General features: G+C 41.5%; 1 protein-coding gene across 1 annotated transcript; it reads left to right on the top strand.

Moving 5' to 3' along the window:
- Window positions 1-7,165: 7,165 nt before the first annotated feature.
- Window positions 7,166-16,179, top strand: Cbr-spc-1 (the record flags this gene model as incomplete). The annotated part of the gene is given in 11 exon segments (XM_045239448.1): window positions 7,166-7,368; window positions 7,411-7,495; window positions 8,415-8,540; window positions 8,588-10,201; window positions 10,216-11,403; window positions 11,426-11,581; window positions 11,969-12,174; window positions 12,221-14,686; window positions 14,734-15,325; window positions 15,363-15,505; window positions 15,555-16,179. The coding sequence occupies 11 exon segments, from the start codon at window positions 7,166-7,168 to the stop codon at window positions 16,177-16,179; spliced, it is 7,404 nt and encodes a 2,467-aa protein (XP_045095342.1).
- Window positions 16,180-17,022: the final 843 nt, after the last annotated feature.

The following is a 17,022-nucleotide window of genomic DNA, read 5'->3' as shown; positions in this document are numbered from 1 at the left end:
AGTTCTCCATTGTATGCTTTCCGGAAATTTCTTTCCGGAAATTTCGAGATTTTTTAAAATCAGAAAGAACAATGTGACAATGAGAAGTGAAAAACTTTTGTCGTAATTTTTGGAAATTCAGAAATTTCGAAATACTGAGATTCTGACGTCCTGAAACTTTGAGATTTTGAAGTTCTGAAATTCGGAAATTCTCAGATTCTCAGATTCTGAAGATCCGAAATTTTCAGATTCCGAAATACTGCGATTCTGGAGTTCCGAAATTCTGAAATTCTCAGATTCTCAGATTTTGAAGTTCCGAAATTTTCAGATTCCGACATACTGGAATTACAAAGTTCTGAAATTCTAAGAATTCTGAGATTTTCAAGCTCTGAAATTCAGGAATTCAGAAACTCCCTCAAAAAAAATCGTACCCCCGAATCACAAGCGTTGTACCCCTAAATGAAATGGGTTGTACCCCAGAATCATTGATAGTTTGTACCCCCGAATCGTTGTACCCCCGAATATTTGTAGCCACGAATTTTGTACCCCCGAATCACCAATTTTGTACCCCTAAATCAGTTGTACCCCCTTGTACTCCCGAATCATTGTACCCCCCGAATTTTTCGCAGATAGTGTACATATCATAAACTCTTCAAAAATGGGTTCCAGAATGTTTTCATTCCACATCGTCATTCAAGTTTTCATATTTATCATTTTCAAGCTTTTCCTAAATTTTCTAACCACCCTAAACGAGCACTTTGAGCTCATTTATCTCCGTTCCCATGAGATATGCATATCGTTTGAAACTAACACAATTAGTATTGATTATGAGGAACACTTTTTTGTTTAAAATTACGAGTTTTTTAAACTTTCCATTTCCTAGTTTTCGATTTTTTCTTGCAGAACCATATTAAATTCATGAAGAACTCTAGCCTATTCATTAATTTATGTGTCTTTCTTGACTAACAGGCAGGTCAACATTTCTCTGCACTCATCAATTTCCGTCCTCCACTCGTAATTCTATTCTTAGATCTTTTCTTGTTTCCCTTGACTCATTTTTTCCTCTTCTTTCAAATCATCACATAGAATATTCAACGAGAAGTTGTGACTTTTCACTCCTACAAATTCACAATATGTCTTACCAACAATGGAGTCATCAATTGTTTGCAACAGAAAACCGTTGTTTGATGGGACCAAAGAATCCACAAAGATTAATTATGCACCACGCAACATTTCTAGAAACAAAATTTACGGTAGAAATGTAGTACAAATTTGGAATTCTAAATTAGGTTTTGTACCAAAAAAGAGATGAATTTTTGGCATTTTCCGTAAACAAAAGGAAAAAAGCAGAAAGAAAAAAGGGACCAACACAACTAGAAGCTGGTGTTGGAAAAGTTGCTCATTCATGAGATTTGTTGTTTCAAAGCGAAGGCAAACACTGTATAAAGACACATCTTTGTTTTGTTGAAAAGTCAGGTTGAATGTTCAATGGTTCCATATTATCAGATGCTCATAATCGTGAAAAGGAAATTAAATTTGAAGAAAGGTTCTGATTTCAATGTTCAAAGCTCTTGAAGGAGGAAGACGTGAAAAAAATATATTTGTCAACTTTTTGTTTGTAAATTCTATTCAAGGAATTGAAGTTGTGGGGCTTGAACCTTCCAACATTTTATTTCATGTTTTGTTAGAACTTAATAAACAGTTGGCGTTATAAATAGGACATTCAAGAATAATTTCATGTCTAGAAAAAAATCTCATCAAAAAATATTCTCAAAAACTACTAACCTCGCATGCATATGTGCGAACTGCTTTATATACCTTGATGATCATCACTACTTTAGAAAAAGTACAAAGCGATTAATTCAAGTTATTTTTGAGCGTCGAGATGATGTCTTGGTTCTTATTCGTAAAAATATGGATATTTCCTCCTATTTCTCGAAAACACATCATGTTGTAGTGAATCACAAATAGAGTACTAGAAGTTTTACGAAAGGATCAATTTTCAGTTAAATTTGTTTTCGTCTTCGTGTTTTCGAGCTGATAACAGTCGAATTGCGTCATTTTGTGTTTTTGTGATGAGAACTACTGGACTAAAAACGCAGAATAAAATACAGAAATTCTCACCTAATCTCAGAAATTATTTTTGAAACTTTCGTTCAAATAAATTAGCACAAGAAAAATTCAAACAGCTGATTATACTTTTGAGTTGTTAGATTCAAATATGTCGAAACTTTTTTCTACATTCCCAATTCCTATGACATTTCTTCTTATAGTTGTCCGTGAGGTTATCTTTTCTAAAGAAAGAGGAGATATGACTTCTTTTTTTCTAAAATTCTCTCTCGGTCAGAATTCAGTCAGAAAATTTTTATCGGTTTTTGGGTCTTCACTAGACATCTTCCTAACGTGGTCACTTGAAATTCCGGTCACTCATAAAAAAGAAGTATACGATTCTTTGTGTTAATTGTATTATTGGCTACTACTACTACTACTGTTCCTCATTTGCAGGGAAACTGATTATGTGAAAAAAAATGAATTGAAAAAAAGGAAAGGGACCTTGAAATGTGAAAGTTTCTGTTATGTCCTTGCGGTGTATGAGACGAGGGATAAACTACTAGTTTATTTACATAGAGAGAACCATTTAATACAGAGTTCAATAAGCTTTTAAAGGCAGTTGTTATCGCCACGTAGATCTGAGGCTTGACGTTCTCCAGGACGGTCACGCCACAACAGCTTCAGATAGTTTGTTAGCTCTGTTCAATGTTTTAGAAATGAACAGACTCAAATTATGAGAGAATATATTATTGTTCAAATCTAGATATAAGTTTTTAGAGGACTAACTCTCACCTTGAGAGATTACAGAGGAAAAAAAAGAACCATTCTATTTTTAAATATCTAATGACAAACATTCATTCTCAATTTGAAAGGGTTTTAAAACAATTTGAGAATCAGAGAAATGTTACAGACATTCCGAATAGAAACCTTGAATATTTAAACGCGCTTCAAACTATTTTGACTTTCCCGATATTTTTCTGATTTTTTGTGTGAAAAATCTGGAATTTGGGAAAAATGGGACCGTTGAGTAATAGCTTAACAACACTTAAGAATCTTTAATGTTCAAAATATATTTTGAGGGAATTCGAAAAAAATTGTTTATGCATTGAAACGTTTCCAAAGTTGTTATGCTCATATTGTTACTCTGGAAACCAATTCAGAAAGACGTTCGAAATTTTAAAAAACGATTTGTCAAGACCACAATGTGTGCTCTTTTTGTACAAACCTTCAGAGTTTTCAAAGTTCACGGTCGTTTTTTTCTGTATTTTTTTATCGATGCAAGTATTTTTTTTGAAAATCACTGAAAATAACAAAACCTCTATCAGAAATGGCTGAGAAAATGCAAGAAAACAACTTAGGCAAGAACGGAGCGCGCTTGCATTCTCAACAGCGTTTTCAGGGATTTCAAACTCTTTCTTCATTCAAAAGGATTTCTTGAAAATGAGTAACTTTTCGAATATTTATTTGCCAAAAATCAGAAACGAATTGATGGAATTCCCCCTATAAAAATTCGAAATTTTATACTCTGCTGCGACGTCGCGTATCTTTCGAAAGTTTCAAACTTTTTTCAAAGCTCGGTTTTTGTTTAGCTTCATTGCCCTTTCCTAGTTCTTGAACCTCTGTCCTTTGTGTGATGACTAATTCAGGTGTTTATGCCGGCGGCATTTGCATACATTTGTCATTTTCGGCCGCCTCCCTACCGCTATCTCTTCCAATAGATCAACACATTCCTTACAAATATGTGACCAGTCATTTCCGTCAGATAGTTCCCGGCAAGATGGATACGGTCACATACCGGGAGATTTTTCTCGCAGTAATTATATATTTCTTAATTCTTTTTTGTTCGTTCTAAAGGAACATTCATTCGGAAGCAACATTTTCATGCATGAGAGAGTGAAATAACAAACTGGTCTAACTACTTATCAAAATTACTGAAATTTCTATCAACTTACCACTGTTTCACTTCCATCAGAACCTAATACCTTTGTCACTCATAGAAGCATTCAAACACAAAGGTAAGGTTTGTTTGATAAGAATTTTTCTGTGCATTCGACAAACACTCCAAGCAATGACACCCTCACAAAAGCTCTGAATCATATCTTCTCGACACATGGCATTCACCTCTTTTCAAACTTATGGGAAGTGAGTGTCATTGGAGATGCGAAACGACAAATGACCTCAAGATAATATCCTCCTCATTTTCCTCTTTTCTTCTGCCCACTTTTCTGCCGCCCGTATCTACTCCCGTTCATTTGAAATCAGTACTATGTGTTGAACAACGGCATTTTTCGGTTTTTTTACATCTGATGAATCATCTGACCGGTGTCTTTGAATCTTCTGAATAATTGGTGTGGAGCATTTGTATTTCAAATGCAAGAATGTAATTGCTCACAGACACTCTCCAGTTTTTACTGCCACCATATGTTTCTACCATCTAGGATTAACGTTTTCTTGTTTTGATTTCTCACTTTGTTAACGCCTTGTGTTCCCATCTTTCATATTGAAGTCATTTGTCTTGTTTTCTTTGTTTACTTCTTCTCAAATCTAGGCCACATTACCACTATTTCTCAGTTGTGTTGTGATTGAGTATTTTGATTTCTGATAAGCTTAATTCTCCAAAAATTCATCTAAAAAAGCCAATGAATCCGTGAATGTTTTAATAAAAGCGCACTGCCTATGCACTAAATTAAATTATCTCGGTCCCTACAAAAGATATCAAAAATTTGTCGACTGCGAAAATATTTTTCATAAAATAATCCACATTTCATCAATTGACAAAATTTAGATACCTTTCGAAAGAACCGAATAACTGAGCTCAAAGTGCACGAATAGGGTTTGCCTCTACCAGAGCATTTACGGTACTGGCAGTTTGAGCTCACCTGATGAGAATGATATAAAAAATCATATTAGAACATTTTCGATCTTTTTTGAATAATGTATTGTTAGCCTAATTCAAATTTTGTGCAAAAAATGTAAAATCATTTAACTTTGGCCCAACCTATATCGGTTCCTGTTGAATATATAAAAAATTGTTAACTGATTAGTAATGCATCATAATATCAAAAACATTTTATCAATTGACACATTTTTGATATCTTTTGAAAGAACCGAGATAATTGACCTGAAAGTGCACGTATAGGGCGGGCTTAAAATAGAGCAGATATGGTACATCGTGTCATTTCTAAAATCACCGATTACACTGAAACCTTTATTTTCAACATTTTAATGGAATCTTATTCTCATGCGCTATGTAATTTCAAATTATCACTCTTCGTTTTTGCGGGCGCTCTACATTCACGTATATTTTAAAAGATGATAGAAGAAACTGTCAAGATGTGATAAAGATTGATTGGTCCTGACAGGCTTAGATTGTACTATTGCCGATGTGTTAGTTTGTTAACTGTACTAATTAGTCATCAAAAAAATGAAGTTTGAGATGAATATTTGAAAACTCTGAGCCTCAAAATTCAGATTCTATTTAATTGTTTTATTTCGAGAAGGTTTCGCGCAGAAAGAATTTGAATTCTATCATTTGATGCTGCTCCACTACTGACTCTATATAGCTGTCCTTCTAGAAGATGCTCCCTTTTCACTTATATGAAACGTTTCCCATCGTTTTGTATCGGATTTCGTTTCTTCTTATTCTTCTTCAACTCATAGGAAAAACTAATAGTTTTCATTTGTCTTCTTTTTCTCTTCAATCCTCAAGTTCTTCCGACCACATGAAAAATGTCCTTCGGTCCACAGGAAGTTTTTAAACGTAGGAACGGCGCACAGGTGGCCTCCATCCGGCACTTGACAGATTTGGCTCCCGTTTCCGGTGTTTGTTTTATTAGTTTTTTCGAGGAGGGCTCTCTGAACCAATGCTTGACCATGTTTATTGTCTTACAGGATTCCATTGAAGCCTTTTCTATTGCTCTGAATTATTCAAAAACTCTGTCGTATAGTATTTTCTAGACCAACCACTACATTTTCCTAATTGAATCACTTTTTTCATCAAAAAAGTGTTTCCCCTCGCCTGTTGTTTGTCACTTTCCATTTCCAATTACTTCTGCCCCGTTCCGAATCGATTACCCAACTTTATATTGACAACACATCAATGGAACTTGCAAATATTTAGAGGACATACTCTATATACTCTTTTCTCTCCGAATATATACATAAAAGTGTCGTCGGAGGGGGTTGTGGTGGCGTTGTATGCAGGGAGAGTGATGGTGGAGACTTCCTCGCCTCTATTCTCCTAGAGCGAGTCAAAAGAAATAGAGTAACCCCCGGCAAATGCAGAAATAGTGTGCATGTCGAAGAGAGGGCAAACATTTTTCTATTGGTGAGTGAGACAGGGAAAGAGCGGGACGAGCGCGCGCACACACATACACTAAGCGAGCGCGCGTCCCAGGGCCAAATGTCTCTCTTCACTCTGCTCACTGTCTTGTGTGGCTGCTGCACTCCACCGTAAACCACACTCTCTCGCCGCATTCGGTTTTGTGTTGGTGTTGTGGAGAAGGAGGAGGAGAAGAGGGAAAACGGAGGACTTTGGCCCCCCCCCCCCCGATCGATAGCCTGCCAGCTCTTCTTGTACTTGAACCAGTTTGCAACGGACCCCTCTTTCTCTCTCCTTTCATGATGAACAATGGCAATGCTACCAGTTTTAATGTTCAACAGCTGTGAGCTTTTTTTGAAATAATTATTTTGAAATCGTTTCTTTTCCTAGTGAGTCATACAAACAATGTTATCGTGTATGCAGTGAAAAAAATTCAAAATGGCAAGTGAGTGGGCAGGAAACACTCCCTTTTCCGGTGCTCTCTCATTTCAACTCTTTTTCGAGCATTCCTTTTGTTTTACATGTCACCGGCTGAGAGTGGAGAGATGAATAAAAGCGTTTCCGCATTTTTTTTCTCTATTTCCTCCAGCTTTGTTTTCTTCTCTTGCTCATCTAATTTGAGCATTCTCTTTCTCTCTTTTTTTCCACAGTATTTGTTTCCACGTTGTATCTATCCCTCTATGAAGCTCTTGGCATCATTTATTTGCTCATTTGTTTCTGTTTCGGGTTCTTTTATAGTCTCTTCCTGGTTTCTCTTCCTCTTTTTCTTCTTTCTCATCGAACCGTTTCTGTGTTTTTCAGCGAAATAAGATTATGGCCGATTCGAATGATACTCATGCTCCACCGGAGCCGGTGCTCGAAGTTCCACCACCACAGGAGATTCGAATTTTAGAGACAGCGGACGACATCCAACAGCGTCGTCAGGAAGTGCTGGGACACTATTCGCTGTTCAAGGATCATTCGCAGACCAAGAGGGATCGTCTCGAGGAGGCTCGTCAGTTTCAATACTTCAAAAGGTGAGTGTTTTGACTTGCTTTCTTAAAGAATTTGTGTTTCAGAGATGCTGATGAGTTGAATGTTTGGATTCTCGAGAAGCTTCAGACAGCCCAAGAGGAGAACTTCAGAGATCCTAGCAATCTTCAGGTTAGTTCAAAAAATTGATCATCTTCCCGCCAAAACTCTCTCTCCCAATCCAAATCATTCATCATTCACCAGCTCCAGAAAATTGAAAATGTTTTTGGTCCCCTCTCTTTTTTTGACGACAACTCTTCTTTCCGCGCACACCAACTCCTCTTCTTCCTCTTCGTTTATTTTCCCTTGAGACTCCAGCTTTTGGGTTCCATTCTTTCTTTCCTTGTTTGTGGGCGTAGTGAAACGTTGTTGTAGAGCATGGGGAGCTCAGCCGCCATCGTTTTTGGGCAATGGGGACACAGATAGAGGCGCAGCGCACACACACATACACACGCACCAACAAAAAGTATTAGGGGGTCCCATTCTCTTTTTATTCTTTTTCTGAGGGGAAAACAGATTTTGTGAGCAGCGAAGGGACACAACCACTTGCTGAAGATTAGAGCCTTGAAAATGTACTTCATGTATAAACAATTGGGTTTCACCGAAAGAGAAAAGAGGGTCCCCCATCTAACTTGATTAAGATGGAAAAGTATTTTTGAATGGCCAAATTATATAAATCCTCCGTTATTCATAATTACAATTTCCCCTGTCTCTTCCGACAGTTTTCTAATCGGAAATCCCGATCTGACGGATGGGAACGGTACGGATGAAAAAGACGAACGGAGTAGTCGTCCTTGACACATACCAAACAGCGTAATCGGAACTATTGTGACCCCTCTTGATCCTATTGGATACGAAACTGGTGGAGTGATAAGCGTCCCTCCGAGTATCTTACTCGGTAGTAGATGAAAGGCGATTATAATTTTTTGATTTAGAGTAACTGACGTACACATAAGTGGATTGGAAGAGAGAACTGGTTTTAGAAGAAAGAAAGAAATCGGATTAAGCTGAAGCAAAAAAAGAACAACAAAACAACAAAAATGATTTTCAGGCCAAGATTCAAAAGCATGAAGCGTTCGAAGCTGAGGTGCAGGCTCACGCCAAGACCATTGCCAACCTCGATAAGACCGGAAACGCCATGATCCAACATAATCATTTCGCAAGCGATCACATCAAGGTAGACTAGAAACTATTCCAGACCAACCGTCATTCTAATATTTTCAGAGACGTTTGGAAGAGTTGCACGCTTTATGGGACAAGCTCTTCTTCAAACTGAAGGACAAGGGAATTAAGCTACAACAAGCTCTTAAACTTTTGCATTTTATTCGTCAATGCGACGAAGTTCTCTACTGGATTCGAGAGAAAGAAACCTATGTCACCGCAGAAGACATGGGAATGGATCTCGAGCACGTTGAGATCCTTCAACGCAAATTTGACGACTTTTTGAAAGAACTCAACAACCATCAATATAGAATTAATGAAATTAACGGTGCCGCTGATAAGCTCGTCGAGGAGGGACACTCCGAGCATGATCAGATTTACAAGAAACGTGACGATGTCAACGACGCCTGGCACCGTTTGAATACCCTTGCCGTCACCCGCAAGGAAGGACTTTTTGGAGCTCATCAGGTACAAAGATTCAACCGTGATGCCGATGAGACTCTAGCATGGATTGGAGAGAAGGACTTGGCTTTGTCAAGTGACGACTATGGAAGAGACCTCAACAACGTTCAAGCCCTTCAACGTAAGCACGAGGGAACCGAACGTGATCTTGCTGCTTTGGAAGGAAAGATGCTTCAGCTCGAGAAGGAAGCTGTCAAGCTTGCCGAGACTCATCCAGACCGTGGAGAGGCTATCCACCAGAAGAATGATAGCACCAGATCAGCGTGGAATGCACTCAAGAACAAAGCACAGCACCGTAAGGATGGTCTCGAGAGAAGCTTCCAACTTCACCGCTTCCTCGCTGACTATCGTGACTTGATCAGTTGGATTGGAGACATGAAGGCTGTCATTGGAGCCGATGAGTTGGCCAAGGACGTCGCCGGAGCTGAAGCCCTCCTTGAAAGCCATCAGGAGCACAAGGGAGAAATCGATGCTCGTGCTGATTCCTTCAACCAGACTGCTGCTGCTGGACAGAAGCTTGTCGAGATGGGAATTCCAGAAAGCCCAGAAGTGAGAGAGAAACTTGAGAAGCTCGAAGCTGAGAAGTCTTCTCTTCTTGGATTGTGGGAGGAACGCCGCATTCTCTACGAGCAATGCATGGACCTTCAACTGTTCTACCGTGACACCGAGCAAGCCGAGACTTGGATGAACAAGCAGGAAGCCTTCCTTGCTAACACTGACTTGGGAGACTCATTGGACTCTGTCGAGCATCTCATCAAGAAACACGAGGACTTTGAGAAGTCTCTTGCTGCTCAAGAGGAGAAGATCAACGCTCTTGATGAATTTGCTACAAAGCTCATTCAAGGACAACACTACGCCGCTGATGATGTCGCTAAGAGACGTCAGGCCCTTCTTGACCGCCGTCGTCGTCTTCTCGACAGAGCTCGTCAACGTGGAAATGCTCTCAAAGAAAGCTACAAGCGTCAGACCTTCGACCGTGACTGCGACGAGATGGTCAGCTGGATCACCGAGAAGCTCTCGACCGCTCGTGACGATTCTTATTTGGACCCAACAAACATTCGTGGAAAGCTCCAGAAGCATATCAACTTCGAGCAAGAGCTCAGAGCTAATGAGAACCGTCTTGATGACATTCGCTCTACTGGAGAACAGATCATTGAGAGTGGACACTTTGCCGCTGACCATGTAAGTTTGAATTTTTTTCTTTTAGAAATTAGTGTTACGAATTTCAGATCGGTGACCGTCTTCGCCAAGTGAACAACCTCTGGAATGAGTTGGTCGATGCCACTAATAAGAAGGGAGCCAAACTCCGTGAAGCTGGAAACGAGCAACAATTCAACCGCAACATTGAGGATGTTGAGTTGTGGCTCAGCGAGCTTGAAGGACAAGTTGCTTCGGAGGACTATGGAAAGGACTTGGTGTCGGTTCAAAACCTGCAGAAGAAGATTGGACTCCTCGAGTCTGATTTCAACGCTCACAACGATCGTGTTGACGGAATCAGGAACCTCGCTCAACAATTCCATCAGGAGGAACACTTCAACGCTCCAGTCATCATTCGCAAGCAGGAGGCTCTCCAACAACGCTACAATGCTCTGCGTGATCCACTCGAGAAGAGAAAGAGAAAGCTTGGAGAATCTCTTCAAGGTAACCAACTCTTCCGTGACATCGAAGACGAGTTGGCTTGGATTCGTGAGAAGGAGCAGGTTGCTGGATCGACCAACCGTGGACGTGACTTGATCGGAGTTCAAAACTTGATCAAAAAACAACAGGCTCTGATCGCTGAGATTGCCAACCATGACAGCCAAATCGAGAGCGTTAGCAGCGCTGCCAATGATATGATCCAACAAGGTCACTTCTTGGCTCCAGAAATCCGTGACAAGCTTGCTCAACTCCGCGACAACTGGAGAATCCTCAAGAGCAAGGCTGAAAAGAGACGTGGAGAACTCGATGACTCCCTTCAAGCCCATCAATACTTGTCTGATGCCAACGAGGCTGACGCTTGGATGAGTGAGAAGGAACCAATCGTTGGATCCACCGACTATGGAAAGGATGAAGACTCGGCTGAGGCCCTTCTCAAGAAGCACCGTGCTCTGTTGTCTGACTTGGAAGCTTTCAAGGGAACCATTGAGGATCTTCGTAAGCAAGCTTCTCAATGCAAGTACCAGGAGCAACCAATGGGACAGTTGGGACGTGACTGTGTCTTGGCTTTGTACGACTACCAGGAGAAATCTCCACGTGAGGTTTCCATGAAGAAGGGAGACGTTCTCACTCTTCTCAACGCTAGCAACAAGGACTGGTGGAAGGTTGAGGTCAACGATCGTCAAGGATTCGTTCCAGCTGCTTATGTGAAGAGAATCGAGCCAGGAACTGCTCAACAACATGCTCAACAACAGGTATATATACAACAGGTTCAAATTTCAGCTCATTTTTTGTCTTTTTCAGGTCAACTCCATCGGAGGAAAACAATCTGAAATCGAGGACAAGTACCAACGTCTTATGATGCTCGGAGAGACCAGAAAGCGCAAGCTCGAGGAAGCCTGCAAGGGATACCAACTTCTTCGTGAGGCCAACGATCTTGCTGAATGGATCAAGAGCCGCGTGAGTGAACTATCGTGAACTATAACATTATTACTAACCCTTCTAACCAAATTTTAGACTAACATGGCAGAAGTAAGTTTGGGAGAAAATGAAAGAAATTTTTTCAAATCGAATTTTGGTTATACATTGTCTCCATATTTTTCTATATATGATTTTGAATATTATTTGGAAAGGCAGTGGTGTGTAAATTTATGAATAAGTATGATATGGTGGCTCTCTTTTTATTATTATTTGTGAATTTTTTTGGGAACGATCATTCAAGCTTTGTGTAAAAGAAATTATTTATTCTAATTTGTGGTCAAACATTTTTGACTTGTGTATCCAAGCTTTGTGGACTTGATGCTCGTGATGTGTTGAAAATGAGAATGATCATTTTTCTGTTTTCAGGAGGCTGTTGCCGCTCAACAAGAAATTGGTACTGATCTCGAGCAAGTCGAGGTGCTCCAAAAGAAGTTTGATGACTTCAAGGGAGATCTCAAGGCTAATGAGGTCCGTCTCCAAGAGATGAACCAAATTGCCACCGCTCTCACTTCTGTTGGACAAACCGAGACCGCTGTCCGCATTCGTCAACAAATCGAAGACCTTAATGCCAGGTAATAATGATGAAATATGGAATTGAAGACAATGTTTGAATTACAGATGGCGTGCATTGGAGGAGCAAACCGAGCAACGTGAGCAACAACTCGGATCTGCCCACGAAGTCCAACGCTTCCACCGTGATGTCGATGAGACTCGTGACTGGATACAAGAGAAGGATGATGCCCTTGACAGCGAGGACTTTGGACGTGACCTCCGTTCCGTTCAGGCTCTCCAGCGTAAGCATGAAGGAGTCGAGCGTGATTTGGCTGCTCTCGGAGACAAGATCAAGTCTTTGGATGAGAAGGCCAATCGTCTTCGCCAATCCCACCCAGAAGCCGCCGAGCAGATCTATGATTTGCAACGTGAGCTCAATGAGCAATGGAACCGCCTTACCTCTAAGGCCAACAACCGCAAGGAGAAGCTTCTCGATTCGTATGACTACCAACGCTTCTTGTCTGATTACCGTGACTTGATGCAATGGATTGCTTCCATGAACCAACTCGTTAGCAGTCAAGAACTAGCCAATGACGTTACTGGAGCCGAAGCACTTCTCGAACGTCATCAAGAGTACCGTACCGAGATTGACTCCCGTGCAGCTACCTTCCAAGCTTTCGACCAATTTGGAAACCAACTTCTTAACAGCCACCACTACGCTGCAGGTGACATTGAGAACCGTCTTCAAGGTGTCAACGAGGCTCGCAAGGGACTTGAGGACGCCTGGGTTGCTCGTCGTAACATCCTCGACCAATGCTTGGAGCTGCAACTCTTCTACCGTGATTGCGAGCAAGCTGATACCTGGATGTCTGCTCGTGAAGCTTTCTTGGCTCAAGAAGACCCATCTGGAGACAATGTTGAGTCTTTGATCAAGAAGCACGAGGACTTCGACAAGGCCATCAACACTCAAGAGGAGAAGATCAAGGGATTGAAACTGTTCGCTGAGTCGCTCATCAAGAATAACCACTACGACTCACCAGCTGTCACTCGCAAGCGTGATCAAATCCTTGATAGATGGAATGGACTCAAGGAGGCTCTCATTCAGAAGAGATCCAAGCTTGGAGAGTCTCAAACTCTTCAACAATTCAGTCGTGATGCTGATGAGATCGAGAACTGGATGACCGAGAAGTTCCAAATTGCTCAAGAGGAGAACTACCGCGACCCAACCAACATCCAACAGAAACACCAGAAGCAACAAGCCTTCGAAGCAGAGCTCCACGCCAACTCGGACAGAATCGCCGCTATCATCCAAGCTGGAAACAACCTTATTGAGAATGCCAAGTGTGGAGGTGGTGAAGCTGCTGTCAGTGCTCGTCTGAAGGCCCTCAACGATCAATGGGACCTTCTTGTCAAGACCACCACCGAGAAGAGTTACCGCCTCAAGGAAGCCAACAAGCAAAAGAGTTTCATGGCTGCTGTCAAGGACCTCGAGTTCTGGTTGGGAGAAGTTGAGATTCTACTTCAATCTGCGGACTATGGAAAGGACTTGGCTTCAGTCGAGAACCTTCTCAAGAAGCATTCCCTTCTTGAAGCTGACATCACCGCTCATCAAGATCGTGTCGGAGAAATGAACGAGCAAGCTGACTCCCTCCTTGAAAATGACCAATTCCAAGGACAACAAATTGCTGAGAGAAGAAAGTTGATTGCTGACCGTTACGACGGAGTGAAGAAGATGGCTGCCGATCGTCGGGACAAGTTGAGCAAGGCTCTCAATGTTCATCAATTCTTCCGTGATATTGATGATGAGGAGTCATGGATCAAGGAGAAAAAGCTTCTTGTTTCTTCTGATGACTACGGACGTGATCTTCCTGGAGTTCAAAACCTCCGCCGCAAGCATCGTCGTATTGACACCGAATTGGCTTCTCACGAGCCACAAGTTTCTCTTGTCAAGCTGAAGGGAGAGGAACTATTGAGATCCGCTGCTGAAGCTGGAGTTGGAGAAGATCAAATCAAGAAGCGTATGGAAGATTTGGAACAAAGCTGGGGACAAATCCGTGATCTCACTGGAAACCGTCACCAACGTCTTGATGAGTCCGAGGCCTTCCAAGCGTTTTTGGGAGATGTCGAAGAGGAGGAAGCATGGATGAACGAGAAGCAACAAATCTTGGGATCCGACAACTTTGGAGACAACATGGCCGGAGTTCAAGGACTTCTCAAGAAACACGACACCTTCCAAGTCGATTTGGAGCTTCACAAGCAACGTGTTGCTGACTTGATTGGCAAGGGGGACGATCTCATCCAGAATGGAAATCATCACGCTCCACACATCAGACAAAGATGCGATCAACTCCGGGCTCGTCTCGTTGAGATTGAGAGCATGGCCGAGAAACGTCTTGCCAAGCTTCGCGACAACTCTGCTTACCTTCAATTCATGTGGAAGTGCGACGTCGTTGAGTCGTGGATCGCCGAGAAGGAGCAACAAGTCCGCTCCGAGGATTTCGGAAGAGATCTCTCATCCGTCCAGATCCTTCTCACCAAGCAAGAAGCCTTCGACGCTGGTCTCAATGCTTTTGAGCACGAGGGAATTCAGAGGTTTGTTTTATCATAGTAAATTCTTAATGCAACGCTTTTATTTTCAGAATCACCGAGCTCAAGGACCAACTTGTCCACAGCTCCCACCAACAATCCCCAGCTATCGAGAAACGCCATACCAATGTTATCCAACGCTGGCAAAACCTTCTCTCCCATTCCGAGGCCCGCCGCCAGAAGTTGTTGAAGATGCAACAGCAATTCAAGCAAATCGAGGAGCTCTACTTGGCATTCGCCAAGAAGGCATCCACCTTCAACTCGTGGTTTGAGAACGCTGAGGAGGACTTGACCGATCCAGTCCGATGCAACTCTTTGGAAGAGATCCGTGCTTTGCGCGACGCCCATGCTGAGTTCCAGCGCTCATTGTCCTCCGCTGAAGAGGACTTCCGCCAACTCCAAGATCTTGATCGTCGGATCAAGTCGTTCAATGTGGGTCCAAACCCTTACACATGGTTCACCATGGATGCCCTCGAAGACACGTGGCGCAATCTGCAGAGAATCATCAAAGAGCGCGAGCAGGAGCTTGCCAAAGAGCATCAAAGACAGGAGGAGAACGACAAACTTCGACGCGAGTTCGCCAAGTTGGCCAATGCTTTCCACACCTGGTTGACAAACACAAGACAAGAGGTTTGTACTGCAAGTGCAAAAAGTTTTGATTATGATCTTTGTTATTTTTCAGATGATGGAAGCCGGAGGTACCCTAGAAGAACAATTGGATGCAGTTGAGAAGAAAGCCAAGGAAATCAAGGCAAACAAAGTTCAGCTGCGACAGATTGAAGACAAGGGAGCAATGTTAGAAAGAAACCTTATCCTGGACAATAGGTAAATAAAAATTGCCAGAAAAAACCAATACGTTCAACTTTCTTTCCAGGTACACTGAACATTCGACAGTCGGTATTGCACAAGCATGGGACCAGTTAGATCAGTTGGCAATGCGAATGCAGCACAATTTAGAACAACAGATCCAAGCCAGAAACCAATCAGGAGTCACAGAAGAAGCCCTCAGAGAATTCTCAATGATGTTCAAACATTTCGACAAGGAGAAGACTGGAAGACTCGACCACCAACAATTCAAGAGCTGTCTGCGAGCGCTTGGATACGATCTGCCGATGGTGGACGAAGGACAGCCAGAACCAGAGTTCCAGAGAATTCTGGATATTGTCGACCCGAACAGAGATGGTTATGTGACTCTGCAAGAGTACATGGCATTCATGATCAGCAAGGAAACCGAGAACATTCAATCGTCGGAGGAAATCGAGATGGCATTCAGAGCGCTCTCGAAGGAATTCCGACCATATGTCACGGCAGAGGAGCTCTACGCGGTAAGCACTTATTTTCATAGGATCGTTTCAATTGTTATTTTTCAGAACCTAACACCGGAACAAGCCGAATTCTGCATAAAGCGAATGAAGCCGTACACGGACACTATTTCGGGACGTGCCATCCAAGGAGGTCTCGACTACGAGCAATTCGTGCACGCCTTGTTCCAGAGCTAATCGCCTGTGTCATATACAAATTGTTTTCTTCGTTAATGTTCTTCTTCCTCTCACTGGTCACTTGTTTCTCTCCTTTCCTTCCCCTAACAACACATTTTTCTTTAGCTTTGTCAAATTTCCCTCTACAAAAAATGCAAAAGTATGCTTATTTGCCCTATCGCTATATTATTGTCCCTTTATATGACTCATCTGAAAATCCACACCTCCACATTCTTCTCTGAAAATGTTAGCATAGTTTTCACACTACAAAGCACTAATCTTGATTTTATGAATGGATTCCATTTCTCGAGAACAAATCCTGCCACCGTTTTCCAGTACTGTCCATACAAAAACCAATCTGACCAATTTCTCATGTTGTCCCCCCATTCCGTGATGAAATTTGTCGTTTTTCGTTTTGTTGTATATGCTTTTTCCAGTACTCCTTTTCTCTAAAATTCAATGCTGATTTATTTTCTTTAACTTGACTAAAGCTTTCGCACACATATAACGATGAAGAAGATGGAATAAATATTTATAGCTGCCAATGCTGATGACCTCTATTCAAAATGATACGAGAATAGAAATGAAACATCAACACTTGTTATCAAATTTCGATTAATGGTGTGTTTTTGTATCTTCTGCACACAATTGTTATTCTTTGATGTCATTGAAACATCAGAGAAAACCGGTTGAATTTCAGTGAATTCGATCGAATTGATCTTCTGATCTTTGAAGATTAGATTTTCAAATTTTCATCTGATTTAGCTTGAAACTAGAATACTGAATTAGTCAGTGATTTCTTGATCTCGTGTTTTTGGTTTTATAATCTTCTTTTTTTGACGAGAAAAAAGTGCAAAACACATT

This window comes from Caenorhabditis briggsae, assembly GCF_000004555.2.
Source record: "Caenorhabditis briggsae complete genome, chrX, whole genome shotgun sequence".
Taxonomy (NCBI): Eukaryota; Metazoa; Nematoda; class Chromadorea; order Rhabditida; family Rhabditidae; genus Caenorhabditis; species Caenorhabditis briggsae.
This window is presented reverse-complemented; position numbering and strand designations above follow the sequence as displayed.